Raw genomic sequence first — 26,120 nt, 5'->3', positions numbered from 1 at the left:
AGGATGGCCTCATCGTAGAGGGATGTCTCCAGTGGGGTCCCCCAGGGATCGGTGCTCAGACCAGTGCTATTCAATATGTTCATTAACAACTTGGATGAAAGGGTAGAAAGTACAATGATTAAGTTTGCAGATGATACCAAGCTGTGGGGGAATGTAGGCACACCAGAGGATAGGGCAAAGATCCAGGAGGATCTTGACAGACTGGACTTATGAGCAGAACAAAATCAGATGAGGTTGAACAGGGAGAAATGCAAGGTCCTTCACCTGGGTAGGAAGAACCCTCACCACAACTATACAGTGGGTGGTGGCTTACTGGTTGGCACAACATCTGAACAATGTTCTGGGCATTGCACCCCAAGAAGGACATGGATAAGCTTGAGAGGGTACAAAGAAGGGCCACCCATTTGATTAAGGACATAGAGGGTAGGCCCTATGAGGAGAGACTTTGGGAACTGGGCCTGTTCATCCTTAGGAAGAGAAGGCTAAAAGATGACTTGATAACTGCCTACAAGTACCTCGGGGGGAGCATCAAGAACTAGGAGAGCAACTATTCAGGAGGGAATCTCAAGGGAGGATGAGGACCAATGGGCACAAACTAACAGAGGGTAAATTCAGGTTGGATATAAGGAAAAACTTCTCTGTAAGGGTCACCAGACTCTGGAACTCACTCCCAGCAGAGATGGTGCAGTTGCCCTCCTTGGAGGTATTCAAGACAAAGCTGGACAGGTACCTTGCTGAGCTCATCTGAGCCTAATACTTCCTTCCCATGGCAGGGAACCAGACTCTATGATCGTACAGGTCCCTTCCAGTTCTGTGATGCTATGCATGTGTAAAATGTGTTGTAGTTTCAAGTATTTAGCTGGCAAGTATTGTTAAGTAGCAAACAAGCTATTTTAAAAATAAGAATAAAAAATAGCAGCTTCATCCTTTCATTCCCTATATCTCACTTTATACAGTCATAGTCTGTGTTCTGGTGTAAGATGCAGCATGTAAAAAGTCTGGGAAACAAAATTAAACACTCAAAAAGTAGTGTTGGAATTGCTGGTTCATTTGTGTATGGGAAGGTGAAAGAAGACCCACCAAATAACTATAACACATCCAGTACCCCAAACAATTTGCTATAGTGGTATATGATTTATTGGAGAACTTTGAATCCTTTGGGGCTTCTATTAAGGAAAAATCGTTGAGAATTTTTAGATTGAGTTAGGTTTTATATTAAGATGTTAATACCTTCACATCAGTGGTGAAATTGTATGATTTGAAGAATGGGAGTTAGGGTGTCAGATACGACTTATTCTTCAGTGAATGCCTAGTTTAGGCCATGTTTCTTGCTGCAGTGTCCCAAAGACCCTCATGATTGTTTGTACTAGAACTGATTTCTTAACCTTTCTCAGCTATCCCGGTGAAGTCAGTCCTCTGTATTCTAACTCCCCAGTCTTGTGTGATATTGTTGCCTCATGTTGTTCTATGCTAGTTTTCATAAAATGGGCAGGAAGTAAACTGTATGACCATCACAGACTGGGGGAGAACAGAAATAGAGAGCACCAAAGTACCTGTAGAAGGGCATGAATGCCTTTTAACTTTTCTATGGCTCTTGAGGCAAGATAGAGAAGTATGCCTACTTACCGGTACTCTTAGAAAAGAGGGCACTTCACATGTTGGGCATTCCTCTCCTGTTCCAGCTAAATTCCTGTTGCTTTATTTCAAGTTGGCACCAAGGAACCAGCTCTGATTCATTCACCAATGTCATATAATTTATCTCCTTCCAGGAGAGTGAGGATACTGCTCTCTGATGCTTTTATAAATGTTTGTGTCAAAGAATTGCATGCCCTACCCATCGTCCATTGTAAAGTCAGGCAGAAGTTAGGGGAGAGTGGCATCTTGGAGACTAATTGGCTCAGATAGGCATAAGTTTTTGTAGGCAACAACCTGCTTCATCAGATACAATGAAGTTATAGCCTAAGAATGCAAGCATGAACATCACTCCTAGAATAAACTAAACATTTTGTAAGAAGAATTGTTTTCATCTTCCTTTCTCTTTGTTATATTGCCTCTTCAGTTTGTCTTCACATGGGAGTTACCATGTGTTTTTAAATATGACTGAGGCTAGGTACAGAAATTACACACAAACTGGTAAAAGTAATTGGAAACTGTTCTAAACATGTAACAGAACAGAAATTTAGTGTACATAGACTGGTTTAAAATGGCAGAACTCAGTTTAAGATAGGCCTGGATGGATGTAGTTATCAGATTTTATCAGTTTAGGTTAGACTGGTCTGTTGAACTTGTCAGAGATCCTTTCCCAACTCAAGTTAAGTTGCAGCCTCCCAGCATTTCAGGCACCATTGGAGCCCCTGCTAACCTCCCTCTCGCAGGGTAGGTAGATTAGCCTCTGCCCATGCTCATCTTCTCCAGCTGAGCCAGGCTGGGCTAGCCCTGCCCCTGAGCTCTCAGAGCTGAGGCAGCAAAGCCTCTGCTTCCCAGCCTTGTGTCCTTCCTGCACCTGTCAGGTGGGTGGGGCAGTGAGGGGGAGGGTAGGCGAACATACTCTCTGCCCCTGACTCTAGTCTGGGGGGTCTGCACAGCTGGAGGACCACATGGCAGGGGCTTTTCCCCCATCACTGCATAGCTCCACCCCTTGTGAGTTGCTGCCTTTGAGAGTGGGGGGGGGCTGGGGCCATGATGAGGATGAGCTCCCTTCTGCCCCACCTCCTCCCCCCACACCTCTCAAAGGCTGCAACTAGTCAGGGGTAGACCTATGCAGCCTAGCCATCCAGCTAGCCCAGCCAGGCAGGGGCAGCAGTGGGGGAAAAGCCACTGTTGTGTGGGCCACCTCAGCTTTTCTGGCTGGGTCTGGAGAGGCCAAGTCCATGCAGTGGGGGCCTCTGCTTTTCCCCCTCCTCCCCTTGCTCTGGCAGGGCTGAGGGCAGATTCTATGCTGGCTTCCCCCACTTCCTGCAGCTGGGCACCCAATCAGGGAAGGCTTAAGTTCAGCAGGGCTTGGCTGCCCTTCACAATGCCTGGCAGGTGGGGAGGTGTGCACCCCCCATCTTTTGACTTCAGCCAGTGCACGCATGTGCCTGCCTCCCCCCACCATGAAGGGTGAACATGGGTTCTGTTCACTCACAATCCAATCTACATAGCTTAGAGAAACCTGCATAGATTGGTTCGATTCTGCCTCAGGCTTTTTGAATGTTTATGTATAGCCTGAGGAATTAAATTAGCTGACCCTGATAAACCAGCCATTCTAGGGTAAATCATATGCAGCATTCTCAGTTAATAGGACTTGAACTCTTCCAGGAACTTGGTTAAAAAACTGTTAACTTATCCCAAGATTAACATGATTTGCTGAGGACAGGTCAGTAGAGCGCTGTATGGTACTGCACAACTTAATCTGTAGACACTAAAATCATGTAGTGTAGACCACACTGCTTCTGCATTTATATTGTTGCTGTTGCTGTTATCATTCTTTGCTAGTGGGTATCTGATTATTATTTTACCCCCTATTGGCAGGATATAACATGTTGCCTGTAGTTATGATGAACTATGTTATCACTACAAGATAAACTTTTGGAATTGTCTAGACTTTCCAAAGTTTAATTATTTGCAACTTTGGTATTCCCCTAACTTTTTTGTCCTTTCAGGGATTGATATATATTTAACTAGCATAATATAGTTTTAGTGTTCCTATACTATGCAGGGGACATCAAAACACTGTGGCATGCCCATTCGGGGTCAGAGAAAGCTGTTTATCCTTCTTAAATGTTATAGACCATTAATTTTCCTGCTACTGGAATAGAAGGTCCATCTGCACTTTGGGCCCTAAGCCAAGTCCCTACATCTTAGCAGAAGACACAGCTGTTTTATGGCATGAGAGCAACAAAATCAGTCATTCATAACATGATCATAACACGATCAAGTGTGTAACTTGAATATTTACTCTGAATGATCTCTTCTAGTTCAATCATTAAAAGCCTGCTCAGTGTTTTTTTTCTCTTCTTACTGGAAGAATTTGCATATTCAGGATACAAAGCTTTCAGAAGAAGGAAATAGAATTGCTCTGACTCTTAGGAAAAAAAAAAAAAAATAGGGGGAGGCCTAGTGACCAAGCACAACAAAAAGTAAGAGTAGTCAGTATTGAAGGCTCATTTCATTAACTCTTTGTATCCTTCAAAAAATATTCAGAGAACATATATTTTTTTTCTGACAAAAAAGATAAGGATAGCAAAACAATTTCCCTGGATCAGTATCGTAATGTGTTATGGGTGAGCAGGGCACTAGTCCTAGGCATCAATTCAGAGAGGCTACCAGAATGGCAGCCCCCAGGGTGCCCACACTGCTGCTGCCACACCATGTTGATGGAGCTTGCACTGAGACATCACATCCCACACTGTACCCACAATTACAGCAGCCCCTCTGTCAGGAGGTAAGCACTTGCTCCTCAGTCCCCCACCTTGCCCAGGGTGCCAAAAATTCAAGTTTTGTGTCTGATACTTATTTGTATTTATTCTTGATTCTCCCACCATACATATCTGTTACTCATTCTTGTGGCATCTTTCCAATATGCACTTATCAGCAGGTATCCCATAGCTGACTGGTAAGTAGACAGCTGGAGAGCTTCAAAGCAGTGCAGGATATTTACATACCCATTCCATTAAATCTAACAGCAGTAGAAGATGTGCAACTAATTCTTGTGTCTTGTACATATCCTCCTCACCTCAGAACAGAAGTAACTGCATATGGAAATCTGTAGGTTCATCCGGTCTAAACACAGCATATCTACACTAGCAACTTTCTTTCTTGCCTATAAAAATTTTAAAAAAGACCTGAAAACCTTGGAAGAACGTGTTTTTTCACTCATAGAAAAATAACATCTACTTAAGCAGTGTTTTTCTTAATCAGAAGATAAAAGAAATTTTCAAGGGAAGACAGAATAGTTAAACAGACACCAGTAATGAAGTGATTTGCCTGGTGTCATCAGTAGGCAAGAGGCAAATCCAAGCCGAGAAGCTGGTTCTCCTAAACCCTAGTTTCCTGCTCTACCTATGTAGCCATTATATTCTAATGCACAAGACATAGGGCCACCCACTGTTACTGAATCTTTTGTCTTCTCTTCAGTATTACATCTCACGCCTTGATCCCACCTCCTGATGCTTTGGCATACTTATACATTGAAACCGGCCAAAGACGGAACATGTAACAGCTGGAAACCTGCTTAAGCTGAAAATTTTCTGTGCTCCCAGCTTGAAGGCTGCCTTGTCCCTGCTCCTGCTGGACTAGAAACTTCTTTTAAAATGCAGTTTAATTTGGCTAGAAAAGCTAAAGAGCACATTCCAAGACACCTGCATAGTCAATGATCATATTCTGCTTTTTTTTCCAGTCTCCCTCGTATATATTTGCACCACTATTTTTCATGTCTTATAAAGCAGTGGTTTCCAATCTTTTTCCGTACCAGGACCCATTTGTAAACATCAATGGCCGGTCCCAACCCAATAAATAGTTAAAGTAGAAAACAACCCCCTGGCTTCTTTGGTGCTCCTCATTCCCAACCTGTTGCCCCCTGCCTGCAGGCCCCAGCCCCCACAGTGTGTGGCAGGGGTGAATGTATGGGGTAAGGGGGTGTGGAGCATGGGGGGACATGTCCATCCACAGTAGGTGTGGGGATGCAGTGTAGTTGAACCAGCATGGGCAGGATCTGCCTCCATGGCCTAGTGGGCGGGACATGGTGCAGGAAGGTAAAGCAGGACAGTGAAACTCATTGCTACTGGAACCCCCACACCAGCCGGGCCTCCAGCAGCACAAGGTGTACCAAGGCAGGGGGATCTGACACATCATCTATGCCCCCTCTGTGTCCCCCCACCCTGCCCCATAGACTTACTTGCAGGAAGCTGTGGGAGCTGATCTTCATACTGTCTGGCTGCCACACGCATGTGTGTATGCATGCATGCATGTGGCACCCCATGTCTTATCTCCCTCCTACCACTTCCCACAGCCCCTTGCAGACTGGAACTCTCAACCATTTCCCATATTTTTCTCCTTTCAAGGAGAATTCATTTTTAAAGACTGTTAATCCATTTTTTAAAGGTTGTTCACAACCCTTTCATATATTCTTGTGACCTACTTTTGGGTCATAATGCATGGGTTGAGAAACACTGCTGTAAAGCAAATGGTTAGCTGACATTCCCCTCAAGTTAGTGATTTGATTTTTTTTTTAAGCAGCCCTTTGTAAAATTGTTGCCATCATGATCTGATTTAGCTTCCCTTACTACTGTCTTCACTCTGATCAGCTTCCAGTAATGAAGGAAACAAGTGCTTAATATTTCTTGTGTATAACCCACTCTCTTAGGTTTCTTGCAGAGAATATTCACCAGTATAGGGTTTTTCAACTCAAACTGCCTAAAAGCTAAGTGAACTTTACATTTGGCACAAAAAACAGGATGATTAAAAACATGAGTCTTTGGCCTTGTACAGACAGTTTCTCCTGGGAGAGTCATTGCTCTCCCAGGAGAAACCATAAGTGTACAGATGTTCAGGCTTTTTCTCCTGCGGTAAAAATGGCTGCTTCAGGATAAAAATTATTTGGGAACAATCAGAGTTAGTTTCTTCTGGGAGAGTGAATGTCTGTATATGCCACGGCTTCTTTCAGAAGAGAACATCATCCTCCAGCATCCCTCTCTCCCACCCTCATCACCCCGCCCTAAGAGACGGTGTGTTACTTGCTGGACTCTGCTGCTTCAGCAGAGAACAGAACACACCCTTTCACAATCCCTACATTGTGCTGCAGGGAAACAGGTTGACTATGAGCAGTCTGGGTTGAACTAGGCACTGTGAGCAATCAGGGCTGAACTAGGCTCTGTTGCTGTCTGTTTCCAGGCGGACTAAGGAAGCCTAAAGAGCTTGCTAAGATGTGTGCGCAGCTTTGTTCCTACAAGAGCAAGTTCCATAGTCTTAGACCTGCCCCCATGAAGCCTCAGTATCCTGCCCAAGCAGACAGTTTTTGCAGTAGATTATTCTATTGTACTAGATGTCTAAGTCTCTGTCTGAATCAATTCTTTGAGTCTACTCAGCCAAATCACTTGGCATCTGAACATTACTAGAGTTTAAACATCTGGTGGCATTCTATGGAAAACCAGCAAAGCAAATCGGGTATTGGGCCTGTGCATTCAGAGTAAGAGGAGGCAAGCTGCTGCATTCTGCACCACTTGGAGTTTTTTGATGGCTTTCTCACAAGGCTCAGCATAGACTACTTAGTATTCCCAAGGTTGTAATGGTAATTAACTAGGGAATGTACTAATGCATGAAGGCCAGCTTTTACCAGTGCAGGACACAGTCTCCTAGATTCTTGGAGGAGAATAAATATATTGTAAGTACATTACCATGTCAGCACTTGCAAGAAGTCCAGAAGCACCCCTAAACTTCATGGGTGTGATTATGCTTCTCTGTCTAGTGAAGACTATATCAGAGCTGTCAGTTTTTGTGAACATTTATTTTTTTCAGTTGTCTTGCTGTACTTTAACATCCATTGACTCCATCTTATACATGTACAAATCCTAGGCACTGGATAACTTGAATGTCAGTGGCATTATTATTATTATGTGAAGAAAATTGTCATATGTATACTGACATGAAAATCCATGAAGTTTGGCGATTTCACCTATTAGCAGCAGGTAACTAGTGAATATATTTACATTAAGCCCAGTGAAACTTTGCAAAGGAGATGTCTGAGAAATAACTTCCCATTACTGCTCACGAGGTGCACTCTTTCAGGAGAGATTCAAATCAATTAAATGCATGGACCCTAGTCATTAATATTATGGGGCACAACAGTACAAGGAGGTTATATAATAAAGTTAACTGACTGATTCACACTCTAGTGCATTTAGAATCTGTGGGTTACATTAGCCTGCTAATACACAAATAAAAATACCATTGCTTCTAAACTTCATATGTGAAAGCTACTATTGCTAGCTTTAATTAGAATTGTTTTGAAGACAGTGCTTGTCAGGTAAATATTCTTTTTCTCTTTTTTTTAATGCAGACTTGGATTATCACTTGCTTTTATCTTCAGCTGCTCCTACTTAATCCACTTGTCAGAGCTCAGCGTCGCTGTGAGAATCCAGTGACAGATGATGTGAATGACATTCCAAAATTGGTAAGTGGCTTTTTTTTAAATTTCTTCTTTAAATATTAAGCAATGGTAAGTATCTAAAGAAACCATGATATTAAGAAAATGAAATTAAGTAAACATTTTGATTAGAGCTAATTGGGAATTTTTTGACAAAACATTTTGATATATTGAAACCAAAACTACTTTTTGTGGTGAACAGGGGAGCAATTCCAAAAAGCTGGTGGTTTGCACAGATTAGAAACCAAATTCAAGTCTCTGCCAGAACAAGAAGTGTATTCCTTTGTTTTAATTTAAAATGTCAAAAAACCTCTTCTTGACACATCAACAGCTTTTGTGGGATGAAAAAGTGGTTTCCCATCCAGCTTTAAGTTTTATACTTTTTGGGTGCTTGTACATGCCACGGCATTTAATCCTTATTAATTTAACAAGCTTTAAAAATTTTACATTTGGTTATTTTGGTGCATTACGTTTGTTTGCGTGCCATGAGCTTTTGAATGAAGGACTGTGTGCAATGCCCTAAAAATTCCAGCAGGGGGAGCCAAATACCAATCTACCCCCTTGCCTAATAAATTACAGCCAGAGGCCCATGTTCACAAGTAAACAGGCCTCCATAGTCCCTGCCCCTCACCAGGAGCTTCATGCTAAGCTTCCCTCCCTGCACTTGCACCCACCTAGGCTCGGTCCAGTGTCCAGGAGGCAATTCTGTGGTGATCCCGACGCCAGGCTGAGTGTATCATTCACTCCTCTCCCTTTCCCATTTCCCCACGGGTCTTTGGTTTAAATGGGAATTAGATTGGTCATTGAAAGTTACTAGACTTTGCTGGAATAAATTATTCACAATTTCTGAAGAAAACTTGTCCATAAAAGTCACTTTACATAAGACGCTTTTGTGTCTTAGCAGACAGTTACTAATGATTGAATAGACCTTTTTCACTCCCAGATATGATCCTGGTCACAAGGGAGGTATAACTAAAAAGTAGCAGCCATGAAGAATAATGTTTACTACCTTTCTGAATCTATCTTCTGGTTAAGCAGGACTTCATTCTCAAAGGCTGCCATTTTATTAGAAATTAATTACATTAAACATAAAAATAATCTATATTTAATTATTATTCACAAATTCAATATTTAGCTAAGGATATATAGAGGGCAGAATTCTGTTTTCCTTTGTGTTGTTGCCCTGAGGGGTCAGGCCAACACTCAGGATCTCAATATTGCGCTGTTAGGCAGGAGGGTGTGGTGTACAATTGGACATATACAAACACACAAATCAATTAGGTGCATATACATACACACTATGAGCTCAGGCACATACACATCCAAACCAGCCTAGACACATGCATACCTATCACCAATTCAAGCACATACACTATGCACCCCAAAAGTTAGACACAGATCACTAATTCATATGTCATGCACACAGTGCCATATATACACACACATACACACATACACACACACACACACACTAGCAACTCAGATATACATATGTTCAAAATAACCAGTCTAGGTTCATCAACACCTATCACCAGTTTAAGCCCATACACGCTACACACACCAAATTTAGACAGAATCAGTTACCAACACCTGCACATCCAATACACATACGTGGATTACTATTTCATATACCACACACACAATGATATCTATATATGTGTATTCACTAATTCACACACATACCACCCACCTATGTGTACACACAATGAGTTCCTAAGTTGGGCGTTGTGACATGTATGTATGTATGTATGTATGTGCTTGGTGTACTTGGGATACCTGGGGAAAGGTTAAGGTAAGAAAGTAGAAGTATAGGAAGTGAAAGTTGCTGGGTGTCAAAGTCACCAGGACCGGGATTAGAACTGATAGACTAGAGGAGCCTGGGCTGAAGAACTGAGGCTGTGGGGTAACTTTTGGTTAACTGATCTTAATTGATTAAAAGACAACGCCCAAAGCCTACAGAACAGGGGAGCACAGAGGCTGGGACTGGAGCCAGAGCTACATGGGAGCTGAAAAGGTAGGTGGGGAGAGGTAAAATGGGACTAAGGGAAAATGTGGGTGTTAAAGAGGGGCTCTGGGTGTGGGGAGCCAGAGGATGGCTCCAGGGCAGCAAGAGAAGTTGCAGGTGCTGGGAGCTGGAGAAAGGCTCCAGCTGCTGGGGAAAACTTCAGGACAGCCACAAGGAGCTGGGAAGCTGCAGGGGCTGAGGGGTGGGGGGGAGGCGGGGATGACTACAGAACGTGCTGGGATGCCTGAAAACAGAGACAGGCAAACAGCAGAAAATCACAGGAAAAGTGGCAGGAGAGACTGAAAGCTGGCAGGGCAGTGGGCAAGCAGAAAAAGGCAGCAGAAAGTCACAGGGGAAAGGCAGTAGATGGCATGGGAGGCTGAAAGGCAGCAGGAACAGCATGAAAGCAAGGGGAGGCTAAAAGGTGGCAGAAAAGGGGAGATGGAATTTGGAGGAGATTGGGAAACTAGCAGGAGGGGGGCTGGAGCTGAGAGAGAGAGAGAGAGAGAACAAGGCTGGAATTTAAGATTGGGAAGAGACTGGGATTCAGTAAAACATGACCCAACTCGCGGTTGCAAATGACAGTGGTTTTATTGAACAGGGGAGATGGTGACACAATGCCAAATTGGTTCCCTTGCACACACACACACACCCACACAATGGCAGCAGGAGTTAGAGAGGTTTGGTGCAGGAGCTGAAGTCCAGGAGGAGAGAGAGAGTCCAAATTGTAGGAGGAAGTGTGCAGGTAATATCTACCTGTCCAGGCTGGAAAGGGGTCCTTGTCCGGTAGAAGTTGTCCAGAGGGGGGTCACTGGCAGGGCCTCTGGGTGGATAGGTGGTATGGCATGGTGCTGGTCCAGATGGAGAGAACGTCCCACTGGGTCTGTCTTCACTGCCCCTTTTTATAGGGGCAGTCCTTGTGTGACCCTAGTGACAGGAGGCATGCCCAGGCAAGGGTCAGCCCCTGGCGTACTGAGCACATGTGCTCCATGCAGGGATGTGCAGTTTTGGGTATCTGTAATGGTGAGAGTTGCTGATTCTGCAGGGTCTTTTGTCTTTCAAATGCTGGGTTTTTGTCTCTGTTCCTGGGTGAGGTCCATGGTTCCTGGGTGAATCAATGCGAGGTGATGGCCCAGTCATTACAGGCCATTCAGTAGAAGCCTGCTACCATTGTATTTCAAGCATTCCCAATCATTCTCATTCATTGGGGAACCAATTTACATGGGAGGGGTACAATGAATCATAATGTTGCAACATGGAATACTCAGGCAGAGGACACAAGATGGAGGCTTGACATATAAAATGGATACTTGACATGACTTTGGTTCACTTACAAACACAGGCCTAAACCATACTATATCCATATGAAATAATAAAATAAATACAAAAATGATAATAATACAATATACAACAGTAAGAATCGATACAAACCTAATAATAATACAATATAAAACAGTCGATATCCAAAACCAAAAACTTGCTACCAAAATAAAAATGTTTAAAGCTTATCCTAAGTCTCAGCTCACTTACACTTATCTATAGGGAATAGAGTGGGAGAGAAAAAGTCACAAATGGTTGGGGAAGGGGAGGGAATGCATTTTAAAATAAAAGAAAAAAAGAAAAACTGGGGGTTTTGCTACAGTGTATCTACAGGACAGTTTTCAATGTATAGACCCAGGATGCACAGTTTGCTATGTACTTGCTGGTGCAGGTCCAGAGTTATGTCCACAGGCCCATTCTGGACATGTACATTATGAAAATGTAGCCAGGCTGAAACCCATGATTTTACAGGTGTTAGATACTAGAATAAGAGGAAGGCAGCCCTCCTTTCTTTTTAGCTCCAACAGCTAAGGGGTTATGCCACTTGCCCAGAAAGTGGGAGACATGGGTTCTATCCCCCTGTCTGAGGAGATTGAACCTGCATCTCTGACTTCCCAGTCCAGTCCTCTGTCAGTCCTACTGCCAGACTGTCAACACTGCCCTTCCTTTTTTGCCTGTGGAGTTGAGGAAGAAAGGCAGAGTCTATGGGATTCTGCAGGATCTATGGATCTTCTGTCCCTGTGCACATATAACAAGAACTGAAATGATTCAAAATAGTACCTCATTTCAAGCAGTACTATTTTGAAGCTTTCAGCTGCTTTTTGGAATATTTCAAAGGGTGTGTATGTTTGTATAGTGGCTCTTGGAAACATTTTAAAGGTATTTAAAATAATTTAGTTGTTACTTCTGTTCACACCCAAAGGCAGTGTCAGAAACATCAGATTAGACTCCAGTGTCGCATTGATTTCACTTGGTGTCAGCACATCACAGATGACCTAATTTTTTTTTCTTTGGACATTTTTATATTAATCAGGCACAAAGTGTATTCCTTTATTTACTTTCCTGTAATCCTTTATAACTGTCCCCTTCAACCTAATTCCAAATTATTGACGTGTTGATTCAGGATAATAGTTCATCTGTTCAAAGAACATTTTGCTTTGTTTTCACAATTTTGTAAGAGTGACTTTAAACAGCAGAACTGATTATGGGGGCTAGGCACAATAAGAGATTTTTTGGATGACAGCCAACACCAGTTTTTATGAATTGTCATGTATTTTCAGATGGAGCAAATGTTTTTCGTCTTGCAGTATAATATGTGGCTTAAAATTGATAAAAGTGTACATGATTATGTGAATAAATGTGTGTGCAGGGGAACATACATTCTGCTTTTCCTGCTAGTACTCATCTTAAAAGGAAATCTTAAGATAAAAAAAATCACCCTGCTTTTTTAAAATGTAAATCCATTACAAATAATGCCTTAAGGCTATATCCTGGAGATATATGGATAGGGTGCCTGTGTCTAAGAAATGGGTAGGTGCCTGTGTCTAACCAACAGATGGAATTTAACCTCTATTATTATAGAGAAACATTTCTTCCCCCTATTCTCAATTTCTCTAATTTGCTTAACTGTACATAGTCTTCAAAATTTTCAGTTTCATCATGCCATCTGGACATTTAGATGTCTGTAATTAGCTACACAGGTCTAAAAGTTACAAAAATTGGTAGCAGGACATAAAAATTGGTGTAGCCCTTCCTCCTTAGATTACACAGTGGTTGTCCACTTCTGAAGATATTGCACCACTGAGAGCTGCGCACTGTTGGTATATTGAGGCTATGTGTTTGCATAACAATAGTTTAGAGCCCACGTACCACTAGCCTTACAGTAGTAGTATAGTGTTGTGTTAGAATAATCAGACATGAGGGCAAAGTTATTCAAATTTGTGCACTGATTGTTCAAGCTACTGTATTAATAAAGTACAGTATTTAATGGAAAATACTTGAAAACTCTACTGATTCCATTCAGTTGTAAAGTAACTTGTTTAGTGCATTATGGATGGCATCTTAGCTCCTTTAAAGTTAAAAATTGGGGGTCTGCCACTGAATTCAGTGGGTTAAGAATTTTAAATGTTGTTTACCTTCCCTCCAGAAAAGTCTAAAAGACTTGATTTCAGGAGAGTCAGTGCTTCCATTTTGAAAGTGGCTCAGAGGTGGAGTGATAGCAGTTCTTTTGGAAACCGGAGCATTTTAATGATTTGTTGAATTTCTTTTATAGTTATTAACATTTTATGATCAAGACAGAGTGTATCATTAAAGCATACAAATGTAAGTACTTCAAAGAATTATTGATTGGCTTTCAGTTCAGGCACAATTGCAACCTATTCATCTTGTACTTACTATAAATATTTGGCAGTGTTTCTGTAGTTTGAAGCAAAATTATATTAATTGAAATGAGAAATCCCCTTCATTATTTGCAAGAGGAAACAGAATTACAAGAATTATATTTGGGTAGAAAACTAGCCTAAATGATCAAATATGATGATTTGGATTCTCTTCTGGTCCAAAGGAACCTGTTAGAAAATGCTAGGTTATCCATTGGAACTTTTTTCCTTTCCCTCAAAAACAAATTGTACTATCTAGGATGGCACAGAAGATAATACTAAATGTATAATAAGTGTATCCATTTTGCTCATAGTGCATCTACTGTTAGTGTACAATGGCTAAATACTATCCTTCATTCCACTTGACTAGGAGTTTCATTTAATTTTGCACCCCAAGAATCTGTCCTTGGGCTCCTCATAGCATCCATCTCTGTTTTGGTGCCAAGTTTTTATATCCACAATCACAACTTTGACTCAGTTTCCCTTTATGTTGATAACTCTCCAGTAGATATGTGATTTCTCTCTCATCATCTAATCTACTGTGTTGGCCTGTATTTTTCACATTTCATTCTGAAAGCCCAGACAACAGTTCAGTAAGGCCAAAACTGAGCTCTTGATCAGTCTTTCAGACTCTACCCTCCATCATTTTGGAGAACAACTCCATTCTCCCAGTTCTATAGGCTCATAATCATTATGTCATCTTTGATTCCTGGCTAGAACCAAGAACGGATTTAGGCACCTATGGTGCACTTGGGTATTGCCATGTCCCCACCCTGCCAAAGTAGATTCTAGAACCCAGAATTAGGCACCTAGGATTCCTATACTGTTTGGTGCTTTAGAAGGTAATCCAAAAAGTCTACCTGCTGTGGAGTGAGTCACCTAGAGTTGGTCAACAGAAAACGTTGATACCAGAGCAGTATGTAAACTCCTGCTTCTTCTGTGGAACTTTGGCCAGGTACTACTATCCACTCAGAATCCAGAGCTTGGTGTCCTTAAAACAGGAGAGGTGGTCACAGCTCTTTCTTTTCTGATAGCAAGATCTAGGTACAATTCCTTCATCTTCCTGAGGGGATTCAAACCCATATGTCACACAAGCATGCTGTAATCACCAGACTATAGGCTAGGCCTGGCACTCTCTACCTTTCTGGCTGAAGCTTGTATCGCTGCAGGAAAAAAACCCCACATGATTCACAGGACTTGGAAGAAAGAGCACAGGAGGGAACCTGATTCTGTAGCCCAGTCATGAGGACCCTCTGCTAGGAGAGGTATATACTGAGTTCTGGCCAGTGGTCCAGGACTACTTCTGGTTTTGGTTTTGCTTCTTTTTTATTCAACATCCACTTAATGTAAGTGCATAAACAGTGGTGGAAGCAGAAACACACACACAGCTGCAAATGCAGGCACATAAGGGACCTTCAAGCCAAAGAAGAAGGTGCCTCCAGGCTTAGGCAGTTCTGAGTGAGGATTTCTTGGATCATGGTTTTTGAACTTGTGGCTAAAGTCCACATAAAGCCTATTTAAGGTATCCGAGTCCCTTTTGGATCTGACCATGTGTCCTTTCATTGAAACTTTATTTTCAGAATATTTGTAAATCTCTTTTTATGACTAACACCTCTAAAATCCAGTTGTTATCCATCCAGTAACCTACATTTTCAGGTGAGGCCTCTTGATAGCATAGCTTGGGTATTATTCTTTTCTGGCTTCAATTACTGAAACTTCACTCTTCTCAAGGTTATTCAAAATGGTATTGCTAAATATTCTTGGCCAGTCCAGGACCCACACTGCATGCAGCATCTGGCCCAGCCTGTGAACTGGTCTCGTGCCACTCATTTGACCTACAGGGCCAAATGAGTTTAACACCCTTGTTATGTCTGAGGATATGGGATATTGGATCAAGCAAGTTTAGATTCAGCAATAGACTCATGACCACATTTTATGGCGTGATTTTAATTTCAGTGGTGTTAGTTTGTGTTTACATCAGCAGACCAGAGCAGAATTAAACACTTGTCTGGAGAACACTTACCAGAGTTTAGGATTTGGAAGAGACAGATCCAGTAACACTGATCAGCGGATCTTTAGTCATCAGCCTCTCTGGAAAGCAGGGTCAGGCAAAATAGATTTTGAAATTTATCAAGAGTCATTTTGTCTAAGTAAGTTTTTCTTCGTTGTGGTATAGATATATTTTTGGAGTCAAAGTCTAGTATCACAACATAAAAATATATTTAAAAAAGGCTTGTAGAACCAAAAACTAAATGAGCAAGAGTGCTTTTTCTTTTTTAGAGAAAACATACATTGAGCTTTATTTTATTTAAATAAAGTTTTCTTTTGGACTATTTTTATGGGTTTTTTTCTTGTTAAATTAGTGGGAAAAGACAGGGGAATTTTAAATCCATTCATTAAATCCAGTCCATACTCATAAGAGAGTAATTCCATGGCTACAGAAACAATTTTTTCAACTTTTGGAAAATGTACATTCTGTACAGCAGATCACTTGGCTTTCTTTTCTTCTGTTTTTTTCTTTAATAAGCTGACTTAAGGGAAACACATAGCTTTGAGTGGAAATGTTCCACACATAAGTGCTGACTCTGTGGGTGCTCCAGGTCTAAAGCATCTACTGAAAAAAAATTAGCGGGTGCTCAGCATTCATGGAGCCATTCTTGCAAATGTTTAAAAGTTTGAGAACTGAAACTAAGCATCATAAAGATGCTTAATGCACTCTTCTAGACTGAGCACTGAGTTCCATAGGGTAGAGTGGTTTTCTTTAATCTATACTAATCTATAGAGAAGCCCCTGGGAAACCCATAATATTGGGCCCCTAATATAGTCCATGGTCTGTTGTGACCTATTTATAAAACTTTTGTAAAACGGTTACATGAATATATCACCTCAAATAGTACATAATTAGAAAATAATAATCCCTATCCCATGATAATATCTTTGAGTTTTAACATATCTTAAATTTAAAACGATCTTTATATGGGTTGTTTGGGTTGGGGTTTTTTTTTTTTTTTTAAAGCATTTTAACAAAACAATACAATTTAAATTTGATAGTTTTTTATTTTTAAACTATTTATTTTTATTCACTGTGGTTTATTGTTCTGGAGTCTATTGCTCCCTGGCATACTGTCTGAATATGTGCCCTGGAGCAATGGACTCCAGAGTTTATTGCTTCACATTAATTATGTGTAGACATGCCCACTTTGTCAAGTTTAAATTTTGGATAGGGTTGCTCTTTGCTGTAAATCATCTTGAGATTGACAGACACAAAGGCCATTTAAATGCATACTTTTTTTGTCCCGCAACACTGGAGATCTGCTGCTTTGGAGCAGACTCAATTTACCACATGCGAGCTGAGGCAAACTGAAAAGCGCTTGGTGCTGCAATGCTTGCAATTCTATAAGCAGCGAAATGTGCATCTGCACACAGAAAATGGCGGTGGTACACTTTTGAACTAAAGCATTTTCAATGTGTTTTGGTCCAAAAGCGCACTGTTGCCATTTTCTCAGCACTGATACGCATTTCACAGCTTATACAACTGCCAGTGCTTGCATGTATAAAAATGCCCAAAGGCTACAGGGAAACTAGGTATAAATGTTTATTATTTTAATCAAAGAATAATAGTGGTATTTGGACTGTTGAAACTACTACATTTTTGCTTGTTTGTTGAACTGAACTGCATATTTAATCATTTAGAACACAACAACACAATATTGGTCACTATTATCTAGCAGCTTTTCATAAATCAACAAAACTTGTGTTGGAAAAAAAGTTCTGGCTTTTATGGAGAATGACATGCAAGAGAAGCATAGTTATTTGTCACAGAAGTTTGCCTCAAATCCCAAATAAGATATGGATCAAAATTAAGTAAAATTTTACTTGTGTGAGCTTCTGATCACAGTGGGCACATCTACACGAGAGGTTTACTGCACAGTTGACTACACTAGATGCTAAAAGCACAGTAGATTAACTTTTACTGAGCATTAGAAAGTCATGGCAAAAGCCATGCTAATGTGCTAGTGCTCAGTAGAATTAGTCCACTGCATGTTAGCACCATCTAAAAGACATTCACCAGTGCTATTGCACAGTAGCACTGATTACAGCACAATGTGTAATCAGGTACTAAACTTAATATGCCATAATCACAGTGCATTAATGCATGCGCAGATGTGTCCAGTGTCTACACATGCCCCACTGCTAAGGTGCATGAAACTAATAGACTTTGCAGCAGGTTAGGATTTGTAAATATGTACAAATCCTACCCTGCTGTGGAGTTTTTTTGTGCACAGCAGTGCAAGTGTAGATGCTGAGCCAGCTGGCTAGGGCACAAGAGTTCCTAAGTGTGGAGGCTGCCTGCCAGCTAGCCCCATGCCGAAGGATCTTCATGCTTCAGCCAGCCCTTCCACAGCACATTGAGCCAGGATGAAGCAGCCCTGGACTGGCAAGCTGCCCCTCCTCCCCACCCCGGTTTCCCTGCCTGTCGGGGCTGCTGTGACCTGACTCAATTTGCTGCAGTCTGGATGCATATGTAAACTGCATGCCATGGCACCCTGGCTGTGAATCACATTTAAGAATGATGTAGGGGAAATGGATCAGGTGAGCAACAAAGATAGATGACAAAAGAATTGAAATAAAAGCCAGAGGAAAAAAGATTGAGGGAAGTGTATATGTTTTGTTTGAAGCAAGGGAGAGTGAACAGGGACATAACTGCTTTTTAAACATTTGAAAGTTGATGTACAGAAGATCGAGGAAAAAAATAGTTTCCTTCGGCATTGGAAAGTAGACACAAGACAATGATCTTAAACTACAACAGAGTAAATTTGAAATTTAATTTCAGGAAAAATTCCTAATTGTAAGGACCATAGGACAATAGAATAAACAGCCTAGCAAAGCTATGGCATGTTCTATATTTGGAAGTTTTCAAAAGAGGCATCTATCTGGAATAATTTGGAACAGTGAATTCTGCAGGGGTTGGGCTAGATGACCTTTAAGACCACTTCCAGTCCTAAAAGTCTATGGTAAAACTTTGACTGACTTCACTGGGGCCTGAATGTCACTAAAGATTCTTGACTCTTGTTGGATCTTTTGCAAAATGATCTATGCTTTGAATCCCAAGTCGGAAAAAGAAGCAACTCTAAGGCACTCTGCAGAGGATCCAGACAGCAAGATGATCTTGAACAAACAGGAAGTCCTGGGCTCAGAGGCCTTGAAGCAACTCACCTTGTTACAGAGTTCAATGCTGAATTTTTTGTAACACCAACTTCTTATTTCATGATGTGTCTGTTTTGCCCAAACTCATAGGGAACTATAATAACTTTTAATTGCAAAAGTGATTTTTACATGGACCAGGATTATTAGTCAGCCTACATCTTCAATTTCCTGTGTTACAGCTTTAAAATTGTTTGAATACTTCTGGAATTTCCTTTCAATTTTTCATGGTTAATCATACCAGTATGAGAGCTAGTCTGTTTTGTTACATTTAAGTATACATTTCATAAATTTATGGGTCAGTTGCTTGCAAAGAAAAGTTCAAAATAAGTTATTTTTAAAAATTAGCCAAGAAACTCTATATTATAAATTAAAAACATATATAGTAATATGTCATACATATCACTCTAGCTTTCCAGTATGATTTTGAAGATGGAAAACATTCATATTCTTGGATTAATTTAAACCTTGACCTCCTTGCCTAAAGCAATGCTACTACTGAACACAAAGTTATTAATGTACTAGTTTAATAATAGGGTTAAATCTCTCTTTTTCTACAAATTATGTTGAATCCAACTACTAGAACTAAATTGGCCCAAGTAATTCCCTGCTAGACAACAGGCAGTTTCTGAGACAGATGGGCAGCTTGTTTTCCTTTGATTTTGAAGGGCTGGTGCAGACATGTGTAAATGAGAGAAGTGTTAAGAAGTCCAGTCACAACACACAGAATCCTTGTAAATTGAATAAAGCTGTATGTTTGTTACAATGACAAAAAGCAAGTTTGGAGGGATTTTTTAGGTCTTTGTAGTCTCCTGCCCAGCCAGCCTGGTACTTAGCAAGACATCACAGGTTTTTATTTTATATATCTTGATCTATAAATAGACCAATGTGTGGTGTTACAGGGGACTGACACTTTTTTAAAGGTTGTAACATTTGAGTACAAGGTTTGCCCCTTTCCTGTAAGTCCTTTTTACTTGTGGAAAGAGCTGTTAGTCTGAAGTCAAGCAGCAGGTAGGACAGGGTCACAGCTTTTAGAGTACTTACACATGTGCAGAGAGGTTGCTCTGATGTGCTACAATTACAATGCATCAAAACAGACTTAATTCTGCTGGAACTTAGTAATTACTGTGCTCCAGCAGACTCCAGTGACACGTGTATCAGCATCCCCATGCTGAAAATGGCAGTGGAAGTGCTTTAACTAAAGCTCATCAATCAAGCTTTAGTTAAAGCACCCCTGCCTCCATTTTGCAGTGTGGGGATGTTGATACACATGTCACTCCAGGTGCTTTAATTTAAAGCAGCTCTCAGAGCTGCTCTAAGTAAAGTGTCCCCTCCAACCACCACCACCACCCCCAGAGCAAGTCTATAAACACCCCTGGAGACTAACTTGTCCAGAAAAGCATAAACTTTCTTAGGCAACAGCCTACTTGTCAGATCCATTATTTTTTCTACTGTGTTTTTTCAAGTAGTATCTATGTCCTTGCCACCTGCTCAACAGGAATCTTTCTTCCCTCCTTATTCATTCTTACCCTGCCTAGAAGTCCAAGTGAAGAAAAAAAAGAGGTAAGGGCATCAATGATACCAGACCATCTTGATGGCTTCTGAATTATAGGCCTTCATGGAGGTTTCATATGCCTTTCCTGGGCAGGGTAGGAACTTGTGATGCAGTTCTGCAGACTTTCCTTGGGCAAGTGCAGCCATGTGTTCACCACCTCTTATACAGACATATATCCCTTTCTGTCACAGCAGAGACCTAAGTTATGCTAACTTACACCAACAAATGATGCTGTCTATGGTATTAAATCAACAAGTCTTAGTAAAAGCTGTTTCTTGTCAATGGAAAAAATAGGTGCTTTTTGAAGCACTATTCTACTTCTAGTAGCAAATTCTCTAATGTGTTTTTTTTTTTTTTTTCAATCAAAGGGGAAAAAATGTCCAATATTGAACTCTCACCTCCAGCTTTTCATTTTGAAGTTGTTAGAGTTCCCAGAGACTCTAATCTTGCCCACTTGTATTTTCCTAACTGTGCATGAAAAGTGCTTGACAGGCTTTGATGCCAGTAAAGTAGATTGTATACATAATGTATGTCAATTCTTGTAGTGTTCATTGATCTGGAACATATTTAATCTTCCAGTGACCTTTCTTAAAGAAATATACTGGTGCTGACACTGCTAAGTATTGAATCCCTGTGGATTAAATATGGAAAAAATTGCACCTCCAGCAGCATCTTCAGTATCATTGCTGCTTAAAGTCTGCTAGGGCAGTGATAATCCATGAACATAGCAAATAAACCAGAAAAGAAACTAAATTATCTTTTAATGTGTTGAGGTACATGGCTCTGCTATAGGAAAGAAGAAAAAGATGTAAAAAAATAAGTGGACAAGTATACAGAATAAATTAACCAGTTTAAAGAGAAAAGAAAAGTTCCAAGTTTTTTAGTTTGAAAAAATTATTAAGATAGATATACTATAGCAGTATTTTTCTATTCTGGTCTAAGAGTCAGTACTCTAGGATCAAATGGCACATGTGGCAACTGACATGGAAATATCCACATAGTGTTTAGTCCAAAACAGTAAAAGTAGTCAGAGGATATGTATAGAGGCATGTACCATGGCACCTTAAAATATACAGTAAAAGCTGCCTTAACTGCCACCTTACAAGCTGGCGTGCTCTATTAACCAGCATGCCCGCTTGTAAGGTGAAAGTGAAAGTGAAAGAGCCCACTTCTGGTTTCACCAAGCCCCCCACCACCTGAGGCAAAGCAGCCTGCACTGCCAAGCCCCCCACAGCCCGGGGTATAGCAGGCTGCACAGGGCCAATGGGAGGGGAGGCAATGTGGCAGGAGGTGCAGTGACACACTGGACATGGAGGGAGAAACGGCAGTAAAGATGCCTGTTTGGGCCTCTCAATTAACTGGCATATTTTGTTATCCGGCACACCCCCAGGCCCCATGGGTGCCGGATAGCAAAGCTTTTGCTGTATTATCTGTTTTTTACTTGTTCGATCCTGGAGAAGCTCTTTGAGAAGATTATCTAGGGGCACATCTAGGAAGGACCAGAAGGGGAGATGATGCTCAGGGGCAACCAGCTTGGGTTCATTAGGGGCAGGTCCTGTCAGATCAACCTTTGCCTTCTACAATCAGGTCACAAAATAATTGGATGCAGGTGTCGCGGTGGATGTAGTCTTTCTGGACTTCAGGAAGGCCTTTGACACTGCCTCCCACCCTATTTTCATTAAAAAGCTAGGCAACTGTGGCACTGAAGCCTACACAGTCAGATGGGTCCCAAATTGGCTGAGGGGCTGCACCCAGAGAGTGGTGGTGTACAGGTCATATTTGACCTGGAGGGATGTGGGCAGCGGAGTCCCCTAGGGCTCAGTCCTCAGGCCTGCACTGTTCAATTTATTTATTAGCGACTTGGACAAAGGGGTGAAAAGCATCCTGTTCAAATTTGCTGTCAACACCAAGATCTGGGGTGAGGTGGGCACGCTAGAAGGGAGGGACAGGATACAGCTGGACCTGGACAGGTTACAGGGGTGGGCAACATGAGAATAGGATGGAATTCAATACTGACAAGTGCAGGGTACTGCACTTGGGCAGTAAGAACCAGCAGCATGCCTATAGGTTGGGGAACTCCCTTCTTGAAAGCACCGTGGCAAAAAGAGATCTTGGAGTCATTATCAATTCCAAAATGAACATGGGCCACCAATGTGGGGACGTGGTCAGTAAGGCTAACTGCATCTTGTCATGCATCCACAGATGCATCACAAGCAGGGCCAAGGAGGTGATCCTTCCCCTCTATGCGACAGTGGTCAGCCCACAGTTGGAGTACTGCATCCAGTTCTGGGTGCCACACTTTAGGAGGGATGTGGCCAGCATTGAGAGGGTCCAGAGGCAGGCCACTAGTATGATCTGGGGACAGCAGTGCAGACCCTATGAGGAGAGGCTACGGGATCTGAACCTGTTCAGCCTCAACAAGAGAAGGCTGAGAGAGGACCTGGTGGCCATCTATGAATTTACCAATAGGGACCAGTGGGGAATGGGAGAGACCCTGTTCCCCCGAGCACCTCCCAAAGTAATAAGGAATAACAGCCAAAAACTGTTTGAGAGTAGGTTCAGGCTGGACATTAGTAGGCACTACTTCACAGTCAGGGTGGCTAGGATCTGGAACCAACTTCTAAGGGAAGTGGTGCTGGCTTCTACCTTGGGGGTCTTTAAGAAGAGGCTTAATAATTACCTAGCTGGGGTCATATGAGCCCAGTAGTCTCACCTGCCCAGGGCAGGGGGTCAGACTTGAAGATCTACTTAGGTCCCTTCCAACCCAACATCTGTGAATCTAAGGAATTACAGAATCAATTTTGAAGGCTCTATAGCTCAGCATACAGTGAGTGCATCCACGTGTGCACTTTACTACACAGTAGACTAATTTGCTACTCAGTAAAGTGTCACCTTCTGCATGTGTGTGGCAATTAAGCTGTTATAGACCAGTTTAGTGCACCTTCGGATAGTCCTGTTGGACACAAGTGCAGTAAATTACTGCACTTAAATGCACATGTAGACTGTGATGTGTGGATTAGTTTACTCTGAGGAAATTGCACTGGAGTTTATTCAGTTGCATTAGTTGTACATGCAGATGCAGCCAGTCTCAATGTAATGTTGGAACCATATAGCCACTTATTTAGGGGTAAATATTGTCCTTGACCATTTCAGTTCTTTTTAAATTAAATCTTACAGCTTTTTATTTTGCAGTAGCATTTTTGTTTAAAAATGTATATATATTAAAAAAAAAAAAAGAAATAACTGCAAAACAAAACTTTGAAGGGTTAACCCAAATTTTTCCTTTGTTCCAAAACCAAATAGAGCTCTTACATTTATGTCAAATGAAATATTTGGAGTACATACACACTTTAAATAAATACTTATTTGCCAAAAGAAAAAAAAGACAGGGGAGGGAGGAATCATTCAGTTCAATCTGATACTTAATTTTATTTATTGGTTAGGCTACCAAACAAAAAAAAAAAAATCCAGCTCTATGGGATATAGCAGCAAGTGAAACAGATTTTTCTTTTGAATCCCAAGTGTCCACAATAGAATAGCTTGGTCACAAAAATTGGAGATGGTGTTCTGAACAAAGTGTAGATACTAGTTCAGAAAAACTCTTAAATATACTCTTAAATCTCATTAACTTAGTGCATCCAAAGCACATTCTCAAAGTTGAATATATGCATAAGTGTTTTGCTGACTGGGAGCATTAGTGAGCAGAAGTCAGGCAACAGCTTGCTTTCTTAGATTTACAGTTGGATTTTTTTTTTAAACGGATATTTGTTATTTGTAGGGGACAAATCGTTCAAGGTCTATTTGGGTGTACCCTGTTTGAACGCTTGTCCACATTACACCTCTCCTGTTACCATGTTACACTTTTCCTGTGTCCACATGACAAAAATTATCATGTGGACAATTAAGCTAACTAAATCACATCTGTGTATCCACATTATCAGCTGATTTTATCGTTTTAGGTTTTTTTCTTCACAGTAATTTAGAACACCTCTGAAATGTTTTATTTTTAGCTCCTAACTTTCTTCCATGGGGGTTATTTTTATCATTTTAAATTTGTAATGTGGATCTGACTTATGCTTGGGTGTACCCTGTTTGAACCATTAGGAGTTAATTAAAGAATGCTTCCCATATATGCTCCAGATATTTCCAGATAGGAGAATAGAAAAATGTACGGACATTCCTGCAATAACTAATTGAACCTGCCTCTCTAACTCTGCTCCTTCACAGCATCAGCTTCTTGGATACTGCTGAGAGATGATAATTGTGAATAAGATCAGTTCAGTTCTACAAAGAGTTGGGAAAAATGGAGAAAGATATTTGCCTTTTAAGCAAATAAGAGCCAAATATGGGCTCCCTAAACCCTGAGTTTTCAGGTGTTACTTGCAACTAATAAGTAAATTCTAGAAATTGTCAGCTGTTTTATAAATTTTATGTATGTGATTAAACTGAGCCTCAATTTTCTTAATAACATTAATATTTTATTACTATTTGTTTGTTGGTTTAGGTTGGAAATCTTCCAAATGATTATAGGATAACCCTTAAATATGTCGAGAAGATGGAAAGTCTGGTATGTACAAGCACTTGAAATCAATCTTAGTAAAATTGTCACTGGATATAATGATGGTCATATCTTTTTATACCTCTTATATGAAAGCTGCAGTCACTTAAAATCCTATTAATTAGAGGGTTCTTGAAAAAACATTACATCCAATTTAAGTATTTTATTATGAAAGTACTGTATTTACTTGAATAGAAGATGAGGTTTCCCACCCCCCCATAAGCATAGGGGGAACCCCTCATCTTACATTCATATACCAAGTAACACCATAAAATACACTGTCTATCATTAAACTGCTGGCAAAAGCAGCACGTGTTCAGTAAAGGAACCCAACTATGGAGCTGCTTAAATGCCACTTGGCTCATACTGGCCAACCACAAGAATAGATTAATACAGTTCATCTGAATATGATGTTACTGTTCATTGTGCACAGCCCCCCCATTAGTGCCAACTGTTTTTCTAGTCACGGTGAGCCAATACACTGAATACATTTCAACTTCCTCTTCACTTCACAGCTGAGCTGTGCCTTTTCTTTCTCATTTGTAATCATTCTCGTTTCTTCACCAGACTGAAAGGCCAAACAAACATTACCCAGACTATCTCTGTCATCCCCTCTCTCAGCATATGATTAGTGTGGCCCTGCCCTCCACAAGGAGGAGCCGGACCAGGTTGCCCTGCACCTCAACTGCATATACTGACCAGGTTGCCCTATACCTCAACTGAATAGGAACAACACTGTTGCTTATTTGAACAAAGAACTTCTTGCTATTTAGGTTTATGAAATGTATCATATCCATATATATCATACAATGTCTTTGTGACAAGATCTTGAATTTTACTGGTATTTTCACAACAGGAATATAGATTCATAGATATTAGGGTCAGAAGAGGCCTCAGCTGATCGTTGAGTCTGACCCACTGCCCTGGGCAGGAAAGAACACTGGGGTCAGATGACTCCAGGCAGGTGCATGTCC

The 26,120-nt window shown here is 41.1% G+C and overlaps 1 protein-coding gene and 1 long non-coding RNA gene across 4 annotated transcripts in view; one reads left to right on the top strand and one right to left on the bottom strand.

Annotated features, from left to right (window-relative positions):
- Positions 1-26,120, top strand: part of KITLG (KIT ligand) — a 112,884-nt gene that overhangs the window by 40,067 nt on the left and 46,697 nt on the right. For 2 of the 3 annotated variants that reach the window (XM_019514841.1, XM_019514842.1), the window contains exons 2-3: positions 8,039-8,152; positions 25,093-25,155. In XM_019514841.1, coding sequence (XP_019370386.1) covers positions 8,039-8,152; positions 25,093-25,155 — 177 coding nt within the window. Of the gene's footprint in view, positions 1-8,038; positions 8,153-25,092; positions 25,156-26,120 lie in introns of those variants that run through there. The other variant, XM_019514843.1, reaches the window with a different exon arrangement.
- On the bottom strand, positions 1,659-23,516 carry LOC109295782. The gene is made up of 3 exons (XR_002096832.1): positions 23,438-23,516; positions 3,073-3,080; positions 1,659-1,670 (listed from the first exon to the last, which is right to left on the bottom strand). It is a non-coding gene; the product is annotated as an uncharacterized LOC109295782 (long non-coding RNA).

This window comes from Gavialis gangeticus, unplaced genomic scaffold (genome assembly GCF_001723915.1).
Source record: "Gavialis gangeticus isolate Ggan-Ray unplaced genomic scaffold, GavGan_comp1, whole genome shotgun sequence".
Taxonomy (NCBI): domain Eukaryota; kingdom Metazoa; phylum Chordata; order Crocodylia; family Gavialidae; genus Gavialis; species Gavialis gangeticus.
This window is presented reverse-complemented; position numbering and strand designations above follow the sequence as displayed.